Consider the following 21,974-nt stretch of genomic DNA (forward strand, 5'->3'; position numbering starts at 1 on the left):
GCCATAACCCTGGCTCAAAGATGGAGAATATTTTCAGTTCTTGACAGTTCTGTTCTTGACAGATCATGTATACTTAATGAAAAGAACCAGAGATAAATTGAGGTTCTTGGAAGGGAAACTAGAAGTTTTCTAGTAAGAGGGGGAAAAGGGAGCCAATATTTGAATATATATTATGTATGCCAAGTACTTTAAGCACATTTGCATTTTGCTCTCTTAATAAACCACAAAACCATCAAGATAAGTATTCTTAAACCCACTTTTCAGATGCTAACTCAAGTTTAAGGTATTTGCTAAAAATCAAGACAGACTTTGAAGAGAGTTCCAGTTCCAAAACACTCACATAGTTGTATCCTTAAAACTATGCTACATACCCCTGACGTGTCCATTTTTCTTGGGACTAACAAAACACATTAACAGAAACATGTAACGGATGAGAATTTAAAGTCACATGAATTTTAAAGGTAAATAAAACGGATGCCTTCAAAGATATTTTCTGGGTGTGAGGCAGTTTTGGACTATGCTCCACACCTTTGGAGGTGTGCGCTGACGAGTAGCCAGCAGAATTAATTTCAGAAAGTCCTTCATGCTATAAAAATTTATTAGATACTCGCTAAGTGCCAGCTGTTATTAAGATCTGGGGATGTAGTAATGAATAAGATGGACTTCGCCTCTTGGAACTTGTATTCTAACAAAACTGTAATCATTACAAATATTTATAAATGTGAAGCCTGCTGCTACAAAGGAGAAGTGTAGGGTGCTATACAAAGTACTGCTGTGGGGAAACGTTTGAGAAACACCACACGTGTAGTAAATCTAGGAGATAACCATTTTGAGTTAAAGTGACATTGTTTCACTGAAATACATCCTTGGAGGTCCCTGATCTGTTTCTCAAGACCACACGCAGAACAGTTTCAGTGTTCAATAGGTGTTACTGGGCTGAACAAAACAATTTTGAGGTAATCAGAATTCAGTTCCTCTTAAAAGCTGCAAAAACATAAGGCAGAACATGTTTTCAAATAGTATGACTTCTACAAAAATGCATGAAGAAGTGGAATTGTTTTAAAAAAACTCAAAATATACTGTTTTATAAGCACAGTATATGATTTGATTGAGCTTTTTTTTTCCTTCACTGAATTGACAGGTATTAAAGTTAAACTAACACAATAACAGAAGTCTTATATCCTTTCTGGAACAGTGCATAGAATAGGTAAATAAAGAAAATCATCAGTACATTTTCTACTTGGTATAGACTCTCTTTGAGGGAGGAAAAAAACAAGGCAATTCAACAATGGCTTTTTACTAAATATTCCCTTATTACTGCACTCAAAACCTGATGAGAAAAATAATATTTGGAAAAAAGCTAAATATTTAATAAATGGAATTTTATAGATTATTATGACTATTCTTCATATTCTCTCCTTTCTGGAAATAACCTGTAATATCAAATTGCAATACATTCTTTTAGAAATGAATGCATTATAGAAGCACACACTCTTTTTTATGTAAATTACCAAATAAATGTAAAACGTGAATGTTCACACAACGTACCTTATACAACTTTTTCTGACTTGGTCAATATGTTTTACCAAATAAATGTAAAAACATGAATGTTCACACAACCTACCTATGCAACCTTTTCTGACTTGGTCAATACGTTTTTAAAAGCAAACATTTCATTCAGTCATTCAATGAATAGATCCTTTATTTTTTCAATAGCTTTTAGCTACAACAGAAGACAACTAAGCTTTTATTAAAAATGTACTATTGTGGTAAACACTGTCTTTCAACTGAATTAGATAGGTACTATCACAATCCCTGCTCTATGGACAAAAATGCCAAGGCTTAGAGATTAAGTAGCTCATATTAAGTTATATTATCAGAGCAGTAAAGCCAGGTTTTGAATTTGACCAGTTTTCCTCTAGCATCTAGAGTCTTAACCACTACTTTATTTAATAGCATCAGATAATCTATTTCCTTTTTAGGAAAGCAAACTTTTACTTGTATGCAACAAGTACATTTCAGATAGCTCATATATGTTAAATGCTTAAATGAATAACAATCTGTATTTTTATCTTTGACTTTCTATATTCTTGTTCTTACTATGAATTCCATGGTGCTGAGCACAAAGTTGACAGTAATACTTACTAATAGCTCATCTCTTCTTGATAAAATTTTTCTTTTCCTCATCATAATCCATAGAGACTCCTTGAAAATTTTTGTTTGCTGGGATTAGGTACTAATCCTAAAGGATTATTAGAGAATTGGAAGCAACATGGAGAAACAAAACAATGAGCAACAACTCTTAGAGGGAGACGACAGGTAAGAACATTCACAGCTCATTCTGCAACCTTAACTTCCTTATAATTGCCCAGAGATACACATGAATTCTTTCAATAATAAATTGTCTTAGCAAAGTATTATGACAGGTACTTTTAAAATGTAAATAATCTTACCAGTAAAATACTATGGGCTTTAAAATAATTTTCCCAAAAGGAAAAAATTATCAAATTCATATATTTCTAAATCATACTGCATTAACCACCTAAACCTAAACTTTTCTGTCAAAGAATTAAAGAGAAACTGATATTAGAAAAGTATAGTAAATTACATTGAATTAGCTTCCTCAATTTACTTCTATAGAATGGTATCACCAAAATGTGCTCAGCTTTGTATAGTGGTATACCTGGAGAGAAATGCATTGCATACATGTAGCCAATATACTCTCAGAATTTTACAAATAAAAACCTATAGTAAATTTTCAGCGAAAGAAGTATATGTGATCTCCATTTCCAGAGTTTTAGTAGTCAAAACGTAAGTCTGTTGGGTATTATGGGTATAAAACTGACTTGATGTCTACTTTAAATATACATTAAAGGGAATACACACACATACAATACACACACACACAAACACATATATGATAATCTAGTAGCAATTAATATGGTTATTATTTGAGAACTATAGTTGACTATGTAGACTATAAATGCAACTGGGACATGACACATAGAGTAAACTAAAGTTTATAGTATCAGCTTTTAGCTACAAAGAAATACAAGAAATTTCCTAATCCCCAAAGAATAAATTCTATAGTAAACAGTACACACACTTAAAAAAATATATATCATACATAAGACATTTCTTGACACTTTTAAACTAACTCCAGTTAAATAAATAAGCAATAACATGACAAAAATTTATTTCTGAACCACCATCACTTGCCTAGATCATAATCTGAATTTTGCTATCAAAACTATGTAAATCCATACAAATAGCAGATAAAAGAGAGCTGGCTGGCATGGCTATATAAATATCAGACAATATAGATTTTAAATTAAAAAAATTGTACAAGAGACAAGGAAAGACATTTTATAGTTAAAAGGGTCAATCCACAACAAGATATAAAAATTATAGATATATATGCATCAAACAACAGAGCCAGAAAATATATGAAGGAAACACTGACAGAACTGAAAGGAGAAATAGTTCTACAATAATAGTTGGAGGTCTCAATACTTTAAATAATGGATAGACATCTAGACAGAAGATTAAAAAGGAAACAGAGGACTTGAACAATACTCTAAACCATCTAGACCTAAGAGACATATACAGAACACTTCACCCAACGATAGCAGAATACACATTCTTCTCAAGTGCACATGGCACATTCTTCAGGATAGTCTGTTAGCCCATAAAACAATTTTCCATAAATTAAAAAAACTGAAATCATACAAACTATTTTCTCTAACCATAATGGAATGAAGCTAGAAATCAATAACAGAAGAAAAACAGGAAATCCACAAATATGTGGAAATTAAACAATGCATCCTTAACAACCAATGAGTCAAAGAAGAAAGAACTAGGAAAGTCAGAAAATACTTTGAGATGAATGAAAACAAAAATAAAACATACCAAACTTATGGGATGCAGCAAAAGAAGTACTCAGAGAGAAATTTATAGCTGCAAACATATACATTAATAAAGAAGAAAGATCTCAAATCAACTGAACTTTGCATCTTAAGAAACTAGAAAAAGAAGAGCAAACTTAATCCAAAGCCAGTGGAAGAAAGAAAATAATAAAGATTAGAGCAGAAATAAATGAAATGGAGAATAGAAAAATAATAATCAATGAAACCATATAAAATATCAACAAAATTGACAAACCCTCAGCTCGACTACTAAAAAAAGAAAAGAGAGAGAAAGCACATATAACTAAAATTACAAATAAAAGCAGGGACGTTACAACCAACCTTACAGAAATTAAAATTATTATAAGAGAACGCTATGAACAATTGTATGACAACAAATTGAATAAACTAGATGAAATGGACAAATTCTTAGAAACACAAAATTACCAAAGTTGACTCAAGAATAAATAGAAAACCTCAACTGTCCTATAATAAGTAAAGAGGTTGAATCAATAATCAAAAATTTTCCATCAAAGAAATGTCCCGGACCAGATGGTTTCGCTAGTGAATTCAATCAAACTTTTAAAAAATAAATTAACGTCACTCCTATTCAAATTTTTCCAAAAAACAGAAAAGGAGAGAACACTTTCTAACACATTCAATGAGGCCAGCATTATCCTGATAGCAAAGTCAGATAAAGACAGCAGAAGAAACTATAGAACAATATCCCTTATGAATATAGATGTAAAAATCTTCAACAAAATACTAACAAACCAAACCCAACAGCACCCTAAAAGGATTATACACCATGACCAAGTGATATTTATCCCAGGAATGCAAGGGTGGTTCAACCAAAGAAAACAATTCAATGTAATACACTAAATTAACAGAACAAAAAGGGGGAAAACATGATTACTTCAACAGTTATAGAAAAAGTATTTGACGAAATTCAACACCCTTTCATGATTAAAAAACTCAGCAAACTAAGAATAGAAGAAAACTTCCTTAATAAAATAAAGAGCATTTACGATATATCCACAATTAACATTATACTCAATGGTGAAAGATTGGAAGCTGTCTTCATAAGATAAAGAACAAGACAAGGATGCCTGTTTTCATCCCTACTACTCAACATTGTACTATAAGTCCTAGTCAGAGCAATTTGGCAAGAAAAATAAATAAAAAACATCCAAATTAAAAAGGAAGAAGTAAAATTAACTCTATTTAAAGATAACATGATTCCATATATAGAAAATATCATAAAATCCACAAAAATACTACTAGAGCTAACAAATGAATTCACCACAGGTGCAGGGTCAACACATACTAATCAGTGTTTTATACACCAGTAAGGAACAATCCAAAAAAAGATATTAACAAAACAATTCCATTTATAATAACATCAAAAAGGATAAAGTATCATGAATAAATTTAACCAAGGAGGTGAAAGGCCTGTACACTGGAAACTACAAAACATTACAGAAAGAAATTAAAGAAGACCTAAAAGTAATGGAAAGATAATCCATTGTTCACGGATTGAAATACTTAACGTTTTTAAGACGGCAACTGTCAAGCGATCTACAGATTCAGTACAATCATCAAAATTCTAATGGTCTTTTTTTTTTTTTTTTTTGCAGAAATAGAAAAGCCAATCCTCAAATTCATATGGAACTGCAAGGGGCCCCAAATATCCTAAACAATACTGAAAAAGAAAAACAAAGTGGGAGGACTCACACCTTCTGATTTTAAAACCTACTACAAGGCTACAGTAGTCAAATATGTATGGTATTGGCTTAATAGAAATATAGGCCAAAGGAACAGAATTGAGAATATAGAAATAAACCAAAACACCTATGGCAAATTGATTTTTGACAAAGGTGCCAAGACCATTCAGTGGGGAAAGAACAGTCTCTTCAACAAATACTGCTGGAACAACTGGATAACCTCATTCAAAAGAATGAAGCTGGAACTCTATCTCACTCCATATATAAAAATTGACTCAAACTGGGTCAATGCCCTAAATATAAGAGCTAAAACTATAAAATTCCTAGAAAAAACATACGGGCTAATCTTTATAACCTTGGATTTGGCAATGGATTCTTAGGCTTGACACCAAAAGTATAAGCAACAGAAGAAAAAAATTAATTGTACTAAATAAAAATTTTAAACTTTTATGCATCAAAGAACATTAACAAGAATGTGAAAAGGCAATCTACAGAATGGGAGAAAATATTTGTAAATCATATATTGGATGTAGAGTCAATACCTAGAATAAAGAACTCCTACAACTCAGCAACAACAAAAACAACCCAATTTAAAAATGAACAAAGGAACTGAAAAGAAATGTAAATCAAAACCGCAGTGAGATACCACTTCGCACCTAGTAGGATGGCTTTAATAAAAAAAAAAAAAAAAAAAAAAAAAAGGAAATACAAGTATTAGCAATTTGGAGAAATAGCTGTTAGGAATGTACAATGATACAGCCACTATGGAAAAGTTTGGAGGTTCCTCAAAACGTTATAGAATTACCATGTGACTCAGCAACTCCACTCCTAGATATATATCCAAGAAAAATGAAGACATGTCCACACAGAAACTTGTACACAAATGTTTATAGCAGCATTATTCATAATAGCCAAAGGTGGAAATCCAAATGTCTAAATGTCCATCAATGGATGACTGGAAAAACAAATTGTGATTTTCCAACTGTGATTGGAAAAACAAATTGGAAAAACAAATTGTGAAAGACAAATTTTCCAATCAATGGATGATTGGAAAAACAAATTCACACAATGGAATGTTATTCAGCCATAAAAAGCAAAAACTACTAATATACGCTGCAATTTAGATAAACCTTGAAAATATTAAAGCAAAAAAAATCCAGAAACAAAAGGACATGTATTGCATGATTCCCTTTACATGATATACCCATAAGAGGCAAGTCCACAGCGACAGAAAGATTAGAGGTTAACAGGGGATGGGAAGAGGTGGAATTGGGAGTAGTTACTTATCAGTGTTTCTATGGGGTAAGGAAAAGTTTTTAAAATAGAGCTGGTGGTTGCACAACATTGTGAATACACTAAATACTACCAAATTGTACACTTTAAAGTGGCTAACTTCAATTTAAAAAAAAGCTTTATGTAGAAATAATAGAGCTTACTTTCTTAAGAAATTTCAGACATTAATTTTTAGCCTTTTGCTAAATTACTCAGTAGAAGGTAGTTACCAAATAACTTATTTCTTGAGCTGCTGCTACACATTCTACCCCAATGGTAGTCAAATTTGGATTCTTTTCCTGGTGCTCTAATATTAAAAGTAAACCATATACTTATAGAGATTTACTTTTTCTTGTTCAGATATAGATAAGTAAAAAGATTTCCACTAAACTCGTAATTTTTAAAACCCAACGGCAAAGAATTAAAATTTTTATGTAAAACTTTTACACTGCAGCTTCCTGAGTCTCTCATCTTTGGGGAGGCTCTTAAGTTCTCAATTTTTCATGTTTTAAATTGCTCTAACGAGGATTTAATTTCACTGGATAATCAACACTCAACTCTTATTCTTTCACTTTTTTATACAACTACATTTTATGCACATAATTGTATGAAACTAACATTGATTCATTGTATTCATAAACATACATTTTAATGTCAGCAAATAATTTCAAGCTTTTTTCATAAGAATGGAGTGTGGTTTTATAGGAAAAAATAAGCCTACAGACAAGTTTCTATTGAAAAACTAAGTCTTTATAGATTTAGGTAAAAATATAAAATATAGAGGTAATACTTTCTTCAAATAAACCACCACATCTTGTAGCTATGTGGTTCATCTTCATACAGCTAAGAAAAAAACTTCTCATGGAGATTTCTGGAGTACTGGAAACCAGAGGTTTCTGTAATACCAATTATTACAAGCTCTGGCTCATCAATAAAGTAGCAAGTAAATCTTTAAATGGTCACAGCAAGAACAAAGACCAGTAGCCTTAGAGCTCACCATTATTTTCTAGCTGTCAATACACTCAGAACACTTAAAAATACACAGACTCACCTTCTATTGAACCAGTATGTTCTTTAAATTTGGCTACATAGCAGTTCCCAATCAGGGGTGATTCTGTCCCCACCAGGGACATTTGACAGTGTCTAGATATATTTTTGGTTATCACTTTTGGAGCTCTGCTGGCTCTAGTGTGTGGACTCCGGTGAGGCCGCCAAACCTACAACACACAGGACAGCCTCCCACAATAGAGAATTATCAGGCCCAAATGTCAACCTTGAGATATCCTGAGCTACATTAATGGTCTCAGCCATTTCCATCCTGAAATTTGTACCACAATCTCAGAACACTTCACTGAAACTGTTGTTCTGTTCTGATGTCACAAGCTATAAATTTGATTTGTAACTCTAAGACCCTGGTTAAATAATACAATCTCAGGAAAAGCAGAGGTTAAAAATATTTAAGAGAAAACTGATAGAGAATGAAATATAAAAAGGAAATAAAATAGAACTCAAGTCAGAGCTATGTATGACCAAAATTTTAAGATCTTGTTAGATTTCTAGATCTCTCCAATTTATTAGCTTTAATTTGCAGTGTAAGCAGTACAGAACATGACTGAAAATTAAGGGGCAGTGCAGAGGTTCTTTCTATATTTGTGCCATATAAATACCTTTTCACTAAAACAAAATTTAAAGAAACAACAAACTATTTAATTCTATGTTCAGATTTCAATTTTCAGCACTGTGTTTACCTTTGCTGACACATTACGTCTTCTTTGGAAGGAGGCAGGCATTAAACTATTTGTTCTTCCTGATATTTCAAACCTGTTAGTACTAAAAAGCACTTTAAAAAATACTATTTAGGATATCCTTAATTCCAAATCAGACTGTCCCAGAGAAAGCAAATGTGCTACATCTGTTACTTCTGTTAGTTCCTCAGAATTAAAAAAAAGAAAAAAGAAAAAAGGTAACAAAATGATCTTCACATTAAAATCTCAATTAATACTGGTCCCTAAAAGTCAGTTTAAAATAAAAATCAAGTTTCACAAAATAAATACACTGAAGCAACTATAATAGTAATAACCTTTATTTAAAATATTTTTTAATCTAGGAAAGCTCATTTTACATGAGTTTCCAACTAATTATTAGAGTCAGAAACAAAGAAAATAAAACCAGAGAAAATCTTCTGTAGAAAAAATACACAAGGAACATTTCTACATGTGAAAAAGCAGTAAGCAGTCTTAACATGAACATCCAAGTCTTACTCTCAATTCCATCTCTCCTAGTGAACACCACTATCAACCTTGAGATCTGACTTGTTCTTGTCATTCTTCACTGAGTAGATGAAATATGTTAAGGTGTCTTTTTCATTCACTGGAATTGACCTAAAGTGGCAACCAACTATCTATAAAGAAAAAAAAAATTGAGGAAATTAAATTATAGATATTAACAGATTTTATAAACTAGGTAAAAAATACTGTCATCAAAAGAAAAAGTGTGATAAGAGCTATTTCCTTTTAAAAATAAATTTAACAAAGAACCAACAGGATGAAAAGCATATGAGAGTAAGATATTATGAACAAGAGATAGCGTGATTTCAAAGGATCCCTTGGCCCACTCAATTAACTATATATTAATTACAATATGTATTTCCTTTTACTTATTTTGAATTTTATAACTGAGATCTAGATTAGGAATTAAGCAGTTTTACTTTTAAACTTCAAATATCAATGAAATAGAACAGAATGTAGGAGTCCACATGCATCATATAATGGTTTAGTCTCTACTTATGGAAAAAGGATAAACATTAAGTTGAAAAAGTTTTGGTACTATAGAAACAAATCATGAATTATCTTACAAATATGTCTGCTACAACTTACATTCATTCATTCATTCATTGGCAATATTTTTTGTTAAGGTTCCCTGAAAATTATTCTGAATAAAAACTGATGGAAAATGAGAAGGGAAAAACGGATGTCCACTGAAGAATGTTTACCTGCTTTCTTGCCTTTTCATTCTGTGCACTGCAACTACCAATAGAAGTATAACAGACTAAACTGGGGCGCTGATATGCATATTTAGATTCTAGAAGATAAAACTTCTTAAAGAGAAAGATAATTAAGAGACTTAAGGAGGACAGTCACTCAACTCTGGAATCATTTGTAAATATCTGCATTTCTGAGTAAGTTATAACACTCGTGACTATTTGGATTTCTCATTTCTAAAAAAGAAAATAGCTCTAGAAATAATTTAACTTTTTAAAAAGAAGATCAGATTATCAAAAACTTCGTTTGATTTCTGCATTTAAAAAATATATATATTTAAATGTAACATTTAAAATAATCATTTCTTCGGTTCTCATTTGTCCCAAAACAAAGGTACCTTCACTTGATTAGTAACTGTATATATATCAATATAGTTTCATCATGGCAGGCAATATCTATATTTATGTTATATTAATGTACTATACAATCCAAAAAGGATGTGATCTTTTAAATCAAATTTAAAGAAAAATTAGATTTTTGTTGCCTAGGCAAGAAGGAAAGCAGCAGCTAAAGTGTTAATATACTGCATCTTAATGTTAAAAGCATTCTACTTCATCTTCTATCTTATTCAATATGCACATTTTAGAAAATGTTGGATTACTAAATTCAAGCTGAAGAATATGAGAAAACTGATTTATATATTTATTTATATCCTGTCGAATAGGTTAAGCATTTTTATTTTAAATATGATAGAAGTACAAACATATAAATCTATAAATATCTTAATATGATGTACAGATTTCTTGGCTCTATTATTTCCTGAGAATACAAACACACTCAATTTTTCAAAATTCACTGAAGGACTACAAGTCCTATATCAAGAAACTGTAAGTAAAAGCTTGGATACAAGTCTTTGCATCTTCTAGATGTAAAAACATGGGTGTTTCAAATAAAACTAACAGCAACCAGGACAAGTTCTGAAATAGTTAAATCAGCCAGGTATGGGAATACTGTTTAGGGGCTTATCTGTAAAACCTACTCCATCAAAAACTTCAAAAAATAAATTCTAACGAAGACATCAAAGCTTATTAATTTATTTTATTATGCCTCAATTAGGTGTTCAATAAATGTTTACTTAACAAATAGAATTTTAAAATAAACAGGTTTCTAGAATGAGAATTAAAGAAACTTTCACTCACTATTTCTGAAAGTCATTATTGGAAGATTCTTAGAAAACTGCACAGAATCCACTGAGTAGTCATTACACAAAGGAATTTCCTAAGTGGTAGACAAACATTTCTAGGCAACTAGATTTTTTACTAACTTTGATTTTTCTAACTACTGATAAAAGGTATTGTTATATATGCTACATTAATAATGTCATTAGCATTTAATGACCCTTTTTTGTATGAACAGGCTCATTTAAAGGTTAAATAGCTTAAAACTCATATATACCTCCACAAGCTGGGCTTTATTAAGTCCTGGTCTGGTTGGGAGTTTGAAGTGTCTTTTGTATCTCCTAAGTGTATTCACCTGTAATTGGTATAAATCAACCTGGAAAAAATTAACATATCATTTGTTAAAAGACTTAGCTTTGTTATATATAACAACAATGCAATTTCAACACAATGAAAACTTAACTCCATTATTAAAAATGCCTTTTATATAACCAAAACTACAAATGTATTAAACACTTCAATCTTTTGAGCATAATTATTAAAGACCAGGGACCAAAAAAAAGAACTTATAAGACAACAGAGCTCTAAGAGTTGTCAATTGAAACTGTAACAAGTCCAATTGTGTAACTGCATGTTAACTGGCCATATTTAATTTTGCTTTCATTTTCAGATTTCTCACATGCTTTAAGTATTTTTAAAATTTGTTCATATTTTTTAAATAAAACTTTCAGAATGGAGCACTTAAGATTTACATTTAACATACGAAACTTTCACCTACCTCTGGAGTATCAATATCTTGAACAGGTGAATCTCCTCCATCATCATCACTCCCTTTTCTCTTTCTTCTGTTTCGAACGCTCTGAATTAAGTTTTTATGATAATCACAAATGTAAAGATGCCTTGCCTGAAACAGAAAAGTTTCACAGACTACTTACGATTGCCGTAAAATGTGTCTATGTATTAAAAATACATTTCACAGTGAATTATTAAAAATAAAAACAACAGTCCAAACAGGCCATTGTTAAGACAACGCACGTTTCTTTCTACTTCAGTCCTGAACCCAGTTAAAACCTACCATGTCTGGCAATATTGTTAAGAGGACTGGGGGTGGGGCGGGGAGAGGTGCCAGTAAGGGAAGCGAGACGCAAAGAACGAGAAATTCCTACCGTCGGGATTCAAATTGCAGCGATGGTGAACTAGATTAGTTCAGTCATGCTGTTTTTGTTAACAAGGGAAAAATGATGCTGTTCACAATTTTGCTATTTGATAGCATTTTCTCTACTTAAAGAGCATTCTAAAATACCGTAATGTATGCTTCCTAACCTTGCTAACTTAATACTCAAATTATAATCGAGCACAAAACTACCCATTTTTACAAATAAGTTGCTGATTTCACATCCTAAATTTAAATTTGAATTATGAACTCCTCTGCGTATTAAATGCATTTATCAGTAATACGTTTTTCCAACCAAAGCAATGTGAAATTATTCAAGTACACCTGAAAAGTTTCTCATGAACACGACGGAGGAACTAACTGAATAGGCAGAAAGTATCCCAAATAAACTTTTCAAAAACTTTAATTACATAGTTCTGAGAGCTGTACGGTAACATCTGAAATACCAGGTTTCGTACATTAGCAGTTACTCCTTAAAAAAAACAAACAATTGAGGACTGAGCTAGTAGGCTTTTAAATTAACCTCTAAGCTAAGTGCAAGCTAAAAAGATGCACAATGTGTGCCGGTTCTGGCATTTTGTTATTTATTACCGCCGCCCAGAGCTCCGAAAAGTTCAAATGGCCGTTTCTAAAAACCTCAGCGACGGTCAAAACAACAGACGTGCGAAAGGACGAAGAAAGAAACCCTGATGGCTGCCAACCCGAGGGCAAAACCGCAGAGGCTGCGCGCTCCCCACGTTGGGAGCGGCTGCCCGGGATGCTGACACGGCCGCTCGGCTCGCAGCCAGGCGTCCCCTGCACCCGCGCCCGCGGGACGGGGAACGGGATCCTCGTCGCCCGCGGCGTCAGGCCCTACCAGGACTCCACTGTCCCCAGACCGGGGGAGCTACTCCCCGGGGCCGAGCGCCGGCTTGGGCAGCAAAACAAAGAAGGCGCCTCCGTTCCACAAGGAGCCGCCGGGCTGCAGAACAGCTACTCCGGGCCCTCTGCTCGGCCGCCCCCTTTGTTTCGCGTCCCGGCCCCCGCGGAGGAGGAGGGGGAGGCAGGGCGCGGGTCCGCGGCGCGCGAGCCTGTCGGCTGCGGGCGGAGGGCCGAATTGCAGCACTTTGTTGTTTGCTTCCTACTAGAGACGCCAGAACGGGCTCGCGCTGCGCCCAGGTCTGGGGGCCCCGCACCCCACCGACGTCGCGTCTTCTCCGCTCCCCGAGCGCCCGTGGGGCGCGCAGGGCAGGCCCGTCCCGCCGTCACTTACGCTCTTATCCAGCTCGATCTTCACCTTCTTCTGGGAGATGCTCTTCTGGATCCTCTTGCTGAAGCTGGCGTTGCCCGCCGCCCGGCCGCACCGCTCGCCGTCCTCGCGCAGACAGCACAGCTGCCCCGGGCCCGGCCCGGCAGCTCCCGGGGGCCCCGCCGCCGAGACCCCCCCGGCGCCCGGCACCTCGGCCCCGGCGCCCGCTCCGGCCCCGTTCCCGGCCGAGGCGGCGGCGGCGGCGGCGGCAGCGGCGACCACGGCGGCCACGGCGGCGGCCGCGTCCCCGCCGCGGCTCATGTCCTCGGGCGTGAAGCCATTCATGTCCCCACGCTCGCCGCGCCGCGCTGACAGAAGCCCCGCTCGCCGCGCCGCTCGCCTCTCGGGAGACCTCGGGGTCTAGGCGGTCCCTCAGGCACCTGCCCGGCGGCGGCTACTCACTCTGCGCCCGCGGCCTCCGGACAATACCGCGGGCCCCCGACCTGCCGGTGTCTGCTGGCGCCGGGACAGTGGACGGGGCTTGGGGTCGGAAACCAGAATCTGGCGTCGCTTGGAGCCGGGACGCCGCTCACTGTCACATGGAGACTCCTCAGCAGTTGGACCACAGCGCCTCCGCCTCCCTCCGGCCCTCGACCTGCGCAAGCGCGTTGCGCCCTTGCCCGTCCCGCCCCTTCCACTCTGTCGCATGGCACCATGGGAATCGTAGTTTTCTTCCGGGGAGCCAACCTCAGCTCCAATCTGACCCAGCGCTTCGCGGTTTAGGGGAACTACTTATCCCAGCATTCATGGCGCGGAGGCAGGTCGGGCCTTTTTTTTTTTTTTTTTTTTTGGTGAAACAGGGAAAACAAGGGGCGTGTGGTTGGGGTTGAGAGGTTTTCTTGTTTCTGGTTTCTCCCGGGAAGTTGGGCTGTGTTTAGGTCCTGAATTTTGCAGAGCTGGCATTCTGCACGAAGAGGTCACTCAACTCCTGAGGCGAAGCACAAAACGCGGGGGGCGGGAGTAGGAGGGAAGTGGAGGGAGTTTGTGGGAAAAAAGTTTCGGGCTGTTTTCGTATCTGTGGAAAAAGTTTTTGATGTGACTACGTTTTTGTGGGAAACCCAGACCGAGGAGAACGGGCGCCCTGGCGTTCTTCGGGTCCCGGAGGTCCCGCAGCTAACACCACGGGATCTGATAGCAGTTCCGCCGACTGACGCCCCAGACTGTCTGTGAGGGCGCCTGCCAGGGGGAAACGCGCGTCCCGACCTCCGCGCCAGGATGGGGCCGATGTCGGGCTGGAGGCCGCCTCCAGATCCTCGCATTGTCTCTGCGAGGAACGTGGTGGCTTGCGGGGCGCACACTGCCGCTTCTTGAGGTGGAGCTGCTGACAAGTGGACTTAACGGGGCTGCTTTTCGCTTCCATCCCCTGCCTCTCCGCTTTCTCCTCGAGGGAACTGGGAGGCGGTCTAATAGCATTTAAAAGGGACGTGTAGCCCCTCCGAGTCTCGGTCAGCCTGGGGCTCCCGGAGCCCGAAGGCGCGCGCCCGGCCGAGAGCGCAGGGAAAGCGCAGCTCCGGGGTCGTCGGGGCGCGCGCGCGCTCGTGTCTGTGTACGTGTCTGTGCGCGCGCGTGTGCATGTGTACGTGTGGGTGCGTGCGTGTGGAGGGCGGGGTGGAAGGTTGGGAGAGGCTGGTGCGAAGGCTGCGCCTTTGCTAATTGCAGCGCGTCATTATTTATCAGTACGTATATCCTGTTTAACAATCCCATTGTTTAAACAAAGATAGAAAGCAGTAGGGTTTTTTGAAAGTTCTTTTACATTTACTGAGTAAACTTATTGATAGATGATTTTTTAAAAATATAAACTGTCATCTGCCCTGAAATTCAAAGCCATTCAGTCCATCTGTGCACTTATGTGTTAGGATATAGCAAAGAAAGAAAAAAAAATGTAGTGGGCAAAAGAAAGATGCTGAATGGTGAGTATTTGTGTTATCTTTTCAAGCTGCACTTTCCAACAGTGTGTCTGCTAGCCTTATGTGGATACTGAGCACTCGAAATGTGGTTATTGTGACTGAAAAACTGAATTGTTAATTTTAATTCATTTAAATTTTTAAAACTGATTTCAGTTATTGGAAAACTTTTAAATATGTTTGGAACAACTTGGATAGGAATCTATTTTTTCAACTTAAATTTTATGAAATCTAAATTTAGCATCTGAACTGTGATGTGCCGGTATGTATAAACTACCAGCAGGATTTCAAAGACTTAGTACCAGACTTTTTTAAAAGAATATTGATTAGCTTACTAACAATTTTTATATTGATTACATGTTCAAATGATTATATTTTGGCTATACTGGGTTAAATAAAACATTAAAATTTACCTGTTTCCATTTTTCAAAATGTGCCTACTATAACATTTAAAACTACACATGGGGCTCACATCATATGTGTATTTAGATATTGTTGGCTTAAAGTATTAAAACGCAGAATAATACTACCTATTGTTTATAGATATATTTTCTTAAATAGTAAAAATGAGACTATATGGATAGAAGGGACACACACCAGCTTCAAGGTGGTGGTCATCTCTTAGGCCAATGGATGGTATCTGGAATGGCTAAAAGGTGGTTTCCATTTGTAAGTTTTTGTTTGTTAAAAACAGTATAAGGCAAACATTGGGATATTGGATTTTCATATATTTTTGTAATTTTATATAATTTAAAATTGTTTGGTTCTTGCCCTTAAAAGTTTATAGTCTAAAAAAAAAAAGTTTATAGTCTACCTTCTGCAAATGTGATCAAATCAGTTCATGTACGGTATAGTTATATATCAATTTCATATGAATTTTACTAAAGTGATGAATTGTGGCTATGCTTCCTTTACAGACAATACAGTGTTTTCAGAAGTTTCAGTCACTCATTTATTGCATGCTAGGATCTTTTCTAGGCTCTGGGGATACAAAAATAATTGGGAGAGGGTCCTAGCCATTTTGGAGCTCACAGTCTAATAGGGGAGACAGGTAGCTTAACAAGCACATGATACATGCTATAGACTGAATGTTTGTGTCCCCACAAAATTCATATGTTGAAACCTAATCCTCGTGTGATAATATTTGAAGGTAGGGTCTTTGGGAGGTGATTAGGCCATAAGGGTGGAGCCCTCAGGAATGGGATTAGTACCCTCAGAAAAGAGGCTCTAGAGAGCAACCTCACTCCTCCTGCCATCCATGGGAGAAGATGCCCATCTATCAACCAGAAAGTGGACACTCACCAGCCATGAACCTGTCATCACCTTGATCTTGAACTTCCCACCCTCCAGAACTGTAAGAAATAAATTTCTTTTGTTTATAAGCCACCTACTCTATGGTATTTATTTCTTATAGTAGCCTAGACAAAGACATATACCTCAATAAAATTAGAGGAAAAGTACAGACTTAGCACACAGAAGGAAATGATTCACCTCTGACAAGTAGAAAACATTCCTGGAGTAGGTGACATGTAAATTTGAGATTTAAAGTATCTCTTCAGTGAATCTGTCCTCCCTACAAAGAAATTTTCTTAACAACCATGGATCATTGTTTATGTCTAAAACTCCTCATATTCAGGGCCGGTAATAATTTCTTGCTCTAAGTATAATTCACAGTCAAGGTTGGAATCAAGCTTTGGGGAGCTTCAAGTTTATATAATCTGAGGCGTCTTTAAGAAAAATATACAGAATTATGAATGTAAAATTAGATACAAGCCTTTTAAGGGACTCTGAACCTTACATCCATTAGCTTCATGGTAAATTTACCTCACAATAGACAATATGGAAAATGATTTATGAAACCTAAATTATAAGAGTGTTTTTGACATCATCAAAATATTCTTTGCTTTCTGAAAGGGTTCAAAATATTCTTTAAAAAGCATTTTCCCCTGCCTTTCTTCCCTCTAAGGCTTTTAATATGATTGAACTTTTCTGGTTTTATTGCAAAATAAGCAATTAAAGAAATTAATTTCAAAATATGCAAATTAGTACATAATCTTCACATGAACATGATGGTAAATTCAAATAATACAAAAAGTTTCAATATGAAAAATAAAAGCCTATTTCATCTCCCCAAATCCGTGTCCCTAAAAGCAACCAATGTTAACAAGTTCTGTGTTTCCTTCTAGAAAAACAATTATATGCATATACCAGTATATACATGTCTATACATGAATAATTCTGTTTTATTGCAGCTAAGGATCATGCTGTTTTATACCATGCTTTCTTTTACCTAGTTTAAAATACAGCAAGCACACCAAAAAAGTGCACAAAACATAAATGTCCAATTTAAGCAGTTTTGGTAAAACAAGCATCTATATAACTACTACCCAGGTCAAGAAATAGAACATTGTCAACAGGGCCAGCTTTCTGGGCATGCAAACAGCGCAGAGGCACAGGGCAGAGGCTCAGAAGCCCACCCCTTCCGACCCCTTACTCTCTCCACTCTGCTTGTGGTTCAGTGATCATCATCATCATGAAATTCTTAACCTTTCATCTTTGAATTTCTGGGTTCTGGCGGATCTCTCCTTGCCCATCTCTGCACTGACCTGAGCACTCCGCGCTGACGCAGGGAGTGACCGCTGTGGTGCGCAGTCCCTCCCTCTCTCCGCCCCACGCTGAGCTGCGGGTCAGGCGGCGGGCGCCTGTGAGGGTCTGCCTTTGACCAATAGGAATCGCTATACCCAAGGGAGAGCGACGTTAAATAGCAAATTAGAAAACACCATGACAGGTCGAGAGAGACAAGACGGAAGAAAGAAAAAAGATTTTTGCATTGGGTCCCACCAGTTGTGCCGCTGGCCTTGATTGACAGCCCTGAGTGACCGCATGTGCTCCTCCTCCATCTAACCCCTCTCCCGGCCAGCTGCAGCTATCCTGATTTCTGGTATTCACTACCTGCCTTTTCTTTATAATTTTACCGCACAATTATGAACTCTAAAAAGACTTTTTAGTTTTTTGTGTGTTTTTGAACTTTATTTAAGCGGAATCGTGTACTTTGTTATTGTTTTCTCTGGCTTCTTCCCTGTCTTGAAGATATGCTTGTACCTCGCTTAGCTAGCTCTTTTCATTGTGAATGAATAAAATACACTTTATTTAACCATTTTATTGTTGATGGACATAGGGGTTGTTTCCAGTTTAGGGATATTAAAAGCAACCTTGCCATGATCATTCTTGTACATGTGCCCTGATACCTCTGTGCTTACAGTTTAATAGGACAGGTATTTAGGAACAGAATTGCTGAGTCATAGAGTGTGCATAGCTGCAACTTTACTGGGTACTTCCAAACTTTGACACTTCCACAAGACTTTTTTTTTTTTTTAAACGATCCAGTGGATTTGTCTGGTATCTCATTGTGATTTTACACTGAGTATTCCTGATTACTAATGAGGTTATATGTTAATTGGTCTTTGGGCTTTCCTCTTTGGAAGCTTCTATTTCGGACTTCAGCTGTTCTGCTGGGTTTGTGACTTTTTCTATTGATTTGTAGTTCTTTATATATTCTGAATAAGAGCAATTTCTCGAAGTTATGTATTCCAAATATCTTTCCTACTCTATCAATTGCCTTTTGGCTGTGGTGGTGACTTTTGGTTAAAGTCTTTTAATTTTTTTTTTAATATTTATTTAAGTTGGTTGCACCAGGTCTTAGTTGCAGCACTTGTGCTCCTTAGTTGTGGCATGCGAACTCTTAGTTGCAGCATGCATGTGGGATCTAGTTCCCTGACCAGGGATCGAACCCCGGCCCGCTGCATCAGGAGTGTGGAGTCCTAACCACTGCACCACCAGGGAAGTCCCTAAAGTCTTTTACTGTGGAAAAAAATATATCAATCTTTTCTTTTATGACTGGTCATTTTTGTGACTTAATAGTTCCTTAGTATCTTAGTACCTTCAAAGTCATGAAGATACTTTTCTATATTACCTTCTCACCAGAGTGTTTTTATCAGTTTTATTAGACCTTTCAAAGGACTGATTTTAGTTTTGTTCATGGTTTCTATGGTATTTTTTTTCTATTTCAGGTCTTCTCTTTTATTATTTCCTTCTACTTTGTTTATTTTGCTATTCTTTTACTAATTTCTTTACAAATATGTTCATTAGAAGCTATACATTTCCCTATGAATACTATTTTGTCTGCATCCCACACATCATATTATCTAAATTCCTTCATGATTATTTTTGATGCCTAAATTATTTGGATGGAGATGTCTTAATTTCCAAACATATGCAGATGGTCTCGTATCTCTAAGTCCACTAAAATTTAATGAGGTTTGCTTTTTAACCAAGAATATGGTTGATTTTTTAAAATATTCTGTATCTACTTGAAAACAATTTATATTGTGCTGTTAGGTCAGTGTTCTATTTATGTCCATCGGGTATTATTAAATGGACTAATCAGTCTTATGTATCCTTACAGACTTTTTGTCTCCTGTTCCAACTAATTACTAAATTAAAATATCCCACTTAGCTTGTAGATTTATTTCTCTTCTTAGTTCTGTCAATTTTTCCTCTGCATATGTTAAGACCATATTATTTATACAAATTAAAAACTGTTATGTAAACCCAGAACTGAACATTTTAACATTCTGTAGTGACCTTCATAATCTCTGTAATGATTTTAGCCTTAAATTCTATTCTGTCTGGTTGCTATCAATATAGTTACAACACCTGTCTTTTACTTAGTGTTTACAGGATATATTTTTCCATCTTTTTACTTTCAGCCTTTCTGTATCCTGATGTCTTAGATATGTTTCTAAAACATGTGGTTTTGCATGTTTTCATTTTAAATCTGGCCTGATAATCTTTGTGTTTTAACTAGGGCATTTAGTCTATTTATAGTTATGTAATTACTAATATATTTCAATATATTTAAACCCAAACATATTAATCCTTCACTTTTTGTGCTTTATATTTGTTGTGCCTACTCTACATTTTTATTCTCCTTTTTTTGTTTTCTTTTGGATTTTTTTTTTATAATCCCACTTCCCCCCAATTAGTTTGGAAATTATACACTCTTTTTCTATTCTTTTGACCCTAAAACTTATAATATGTTTTCTTTACTTTTTTTAGCCCAGTATTAATCTTTACTTTGCCCTCTTTCTAGAAAATGCAAAGTTCCTTTGAGAATCACCTTTTTTTTTTTCTGGCTTCTTTTAAAATTTTTTTTCTGTCTTTGATTTTCTATGGTTTCACATAAAGTAAAATGCCTTTTATTTTTTAAAATCCTGCTTGTACTTCATTGGGCTTCTTATAGATTAACATCTTTAATCAATTCTCAGAAATTTTCAGCCATTATCTCTTCACATATTGTCTGGGTCCTTATTCTCTCATTCATTTCTGGAACTCCAGTTTGATATATATATTAGGCCATCCCAGTGTATCCTCCATGTCTCTTGCTCTATCTTCAATATTTTTTATTTTTAATTTTGTCTCTCCTTCCCTCATTTGGGATGTTTCTTTTAACCTATCTTGCAGTCAGTCATTCTCTCTTTAGGTGTGCCTAATCTGCTCTAAAATTTACCCATAGTTTTTATACCTTTAACTATTCTATTTTCTAGTTTTATAATTCCCATTTGGTTATTTTCCAAATCTTAAATGTCATTTTTTATGGTTTCCAGTTCCTTGACAAAATTTATAAGCTTGACTTATTTCCATGAACATAACAAGCATAGTGGTATAAAGACTATGTTTGTTATCAAGTCTTTTTGTCTGTTGTTTCTGTTGGTGCTGGCTAATTCTTGACTCTTCTTTCATCCCATTATCTTTGATTGTTTGCTATTCATTTTATTTGAAAACTTAATTATGGAAATAATTTGAGGCATTGGATCATGTTCTCTTCTTCCAAAGAGGAGTTTCATTGCCTTCTTTCTGGTCGTTAAGGGTTCCAATAGTCCTGAACCCATGCTTGAGGATTTCTGAGTCAAACAAATGATTACAGTCCATATCCCCACTTTTGGCCTATGCTTCCTGGGGGTCCTGTCACAGAGTGGGGGATGTTTCACTAGGGTTACCCTCCTTAATGTGTACTGGACTCACGCCTAGGTCCAAGTGACTGCCAAATGCTCAGCTTTTGTCTCACCTTTCTTAAGTTGCTTGTTTATGACTATGACTAGTACTGTTTATGTTAAAACAACATCTGCAACCTAATAGTGTTTGGAGTCTAACATCTTGGTCAGCCCATCTCTGCTGCTTCCACCATGATTTTCTTCTCACCAGAATGTGAGGCATACAAAATGCAGAGGTAGTTCCCAGGTAATGCTGGAGCTTGCTCTACAAATACAAAACTATCTGTGGCTGACTACCAATTTGGAATGGTATTAATCTTCAAAAATAGGTTGAACATAGCTTTATATCCCCAGGATCAAAACAAGAATTTTTGGGACATCTCATCCATAATCCAACTGGATTATGATAAGATCCAATAAGACCTTCTTAAACATTCCCGTACAATGCTCTAGTTTCCTGGGTTCAGGAGAAACATTTTACTAACTGTTTTCTTT

General features: G+C 36.3%; 1 protein-coding gene across 1 annotated transcript; it reads right to left on the bottom strand.

Annotated features, from left to right (window-relative positions):
* Window positions 1–8,968: 8,968 nt before the first annotated feature.
* On the bottom strand, window positions 8,969–14,099 carry SAP30 (Sin3A associated protein 30). Its single transcript, XM_082469052.1, has 4 exons — window positions 13,487–14,099; window positions 11,839–11,964; window positions 11,338–11,436; window positions 8,969–9,302 (listed from the first exon to the last, which is right to left on the bottom strand). The coding sequence occupies exons 1-4, from the start codon at window positions 13,805–13,807 to the stop codon at window positions 9,180–9,182; spliced, it is 669 nt and encodes a 222-aa protein (XP_082325178.1). The 5' UTR covers window positions 13,808–14,099; the 3' UTR covers window positions 8,969–9,179.
* Between the last annotated feature and the right edge of the window lie 7,875 nt (window positions 14,100–21,974).

Source organism: Balaenoptera physalus, assembly GCF_965194825.1.
Source record: "Balaenoptera physalus genome assembly, chromosome: 7".
NCBI lineage: Eukaryota > Metazoa > Chordata > Mammalia > Artiodactyla > Balaenopteridae > Balaenoptera > Balaenoptera physalus.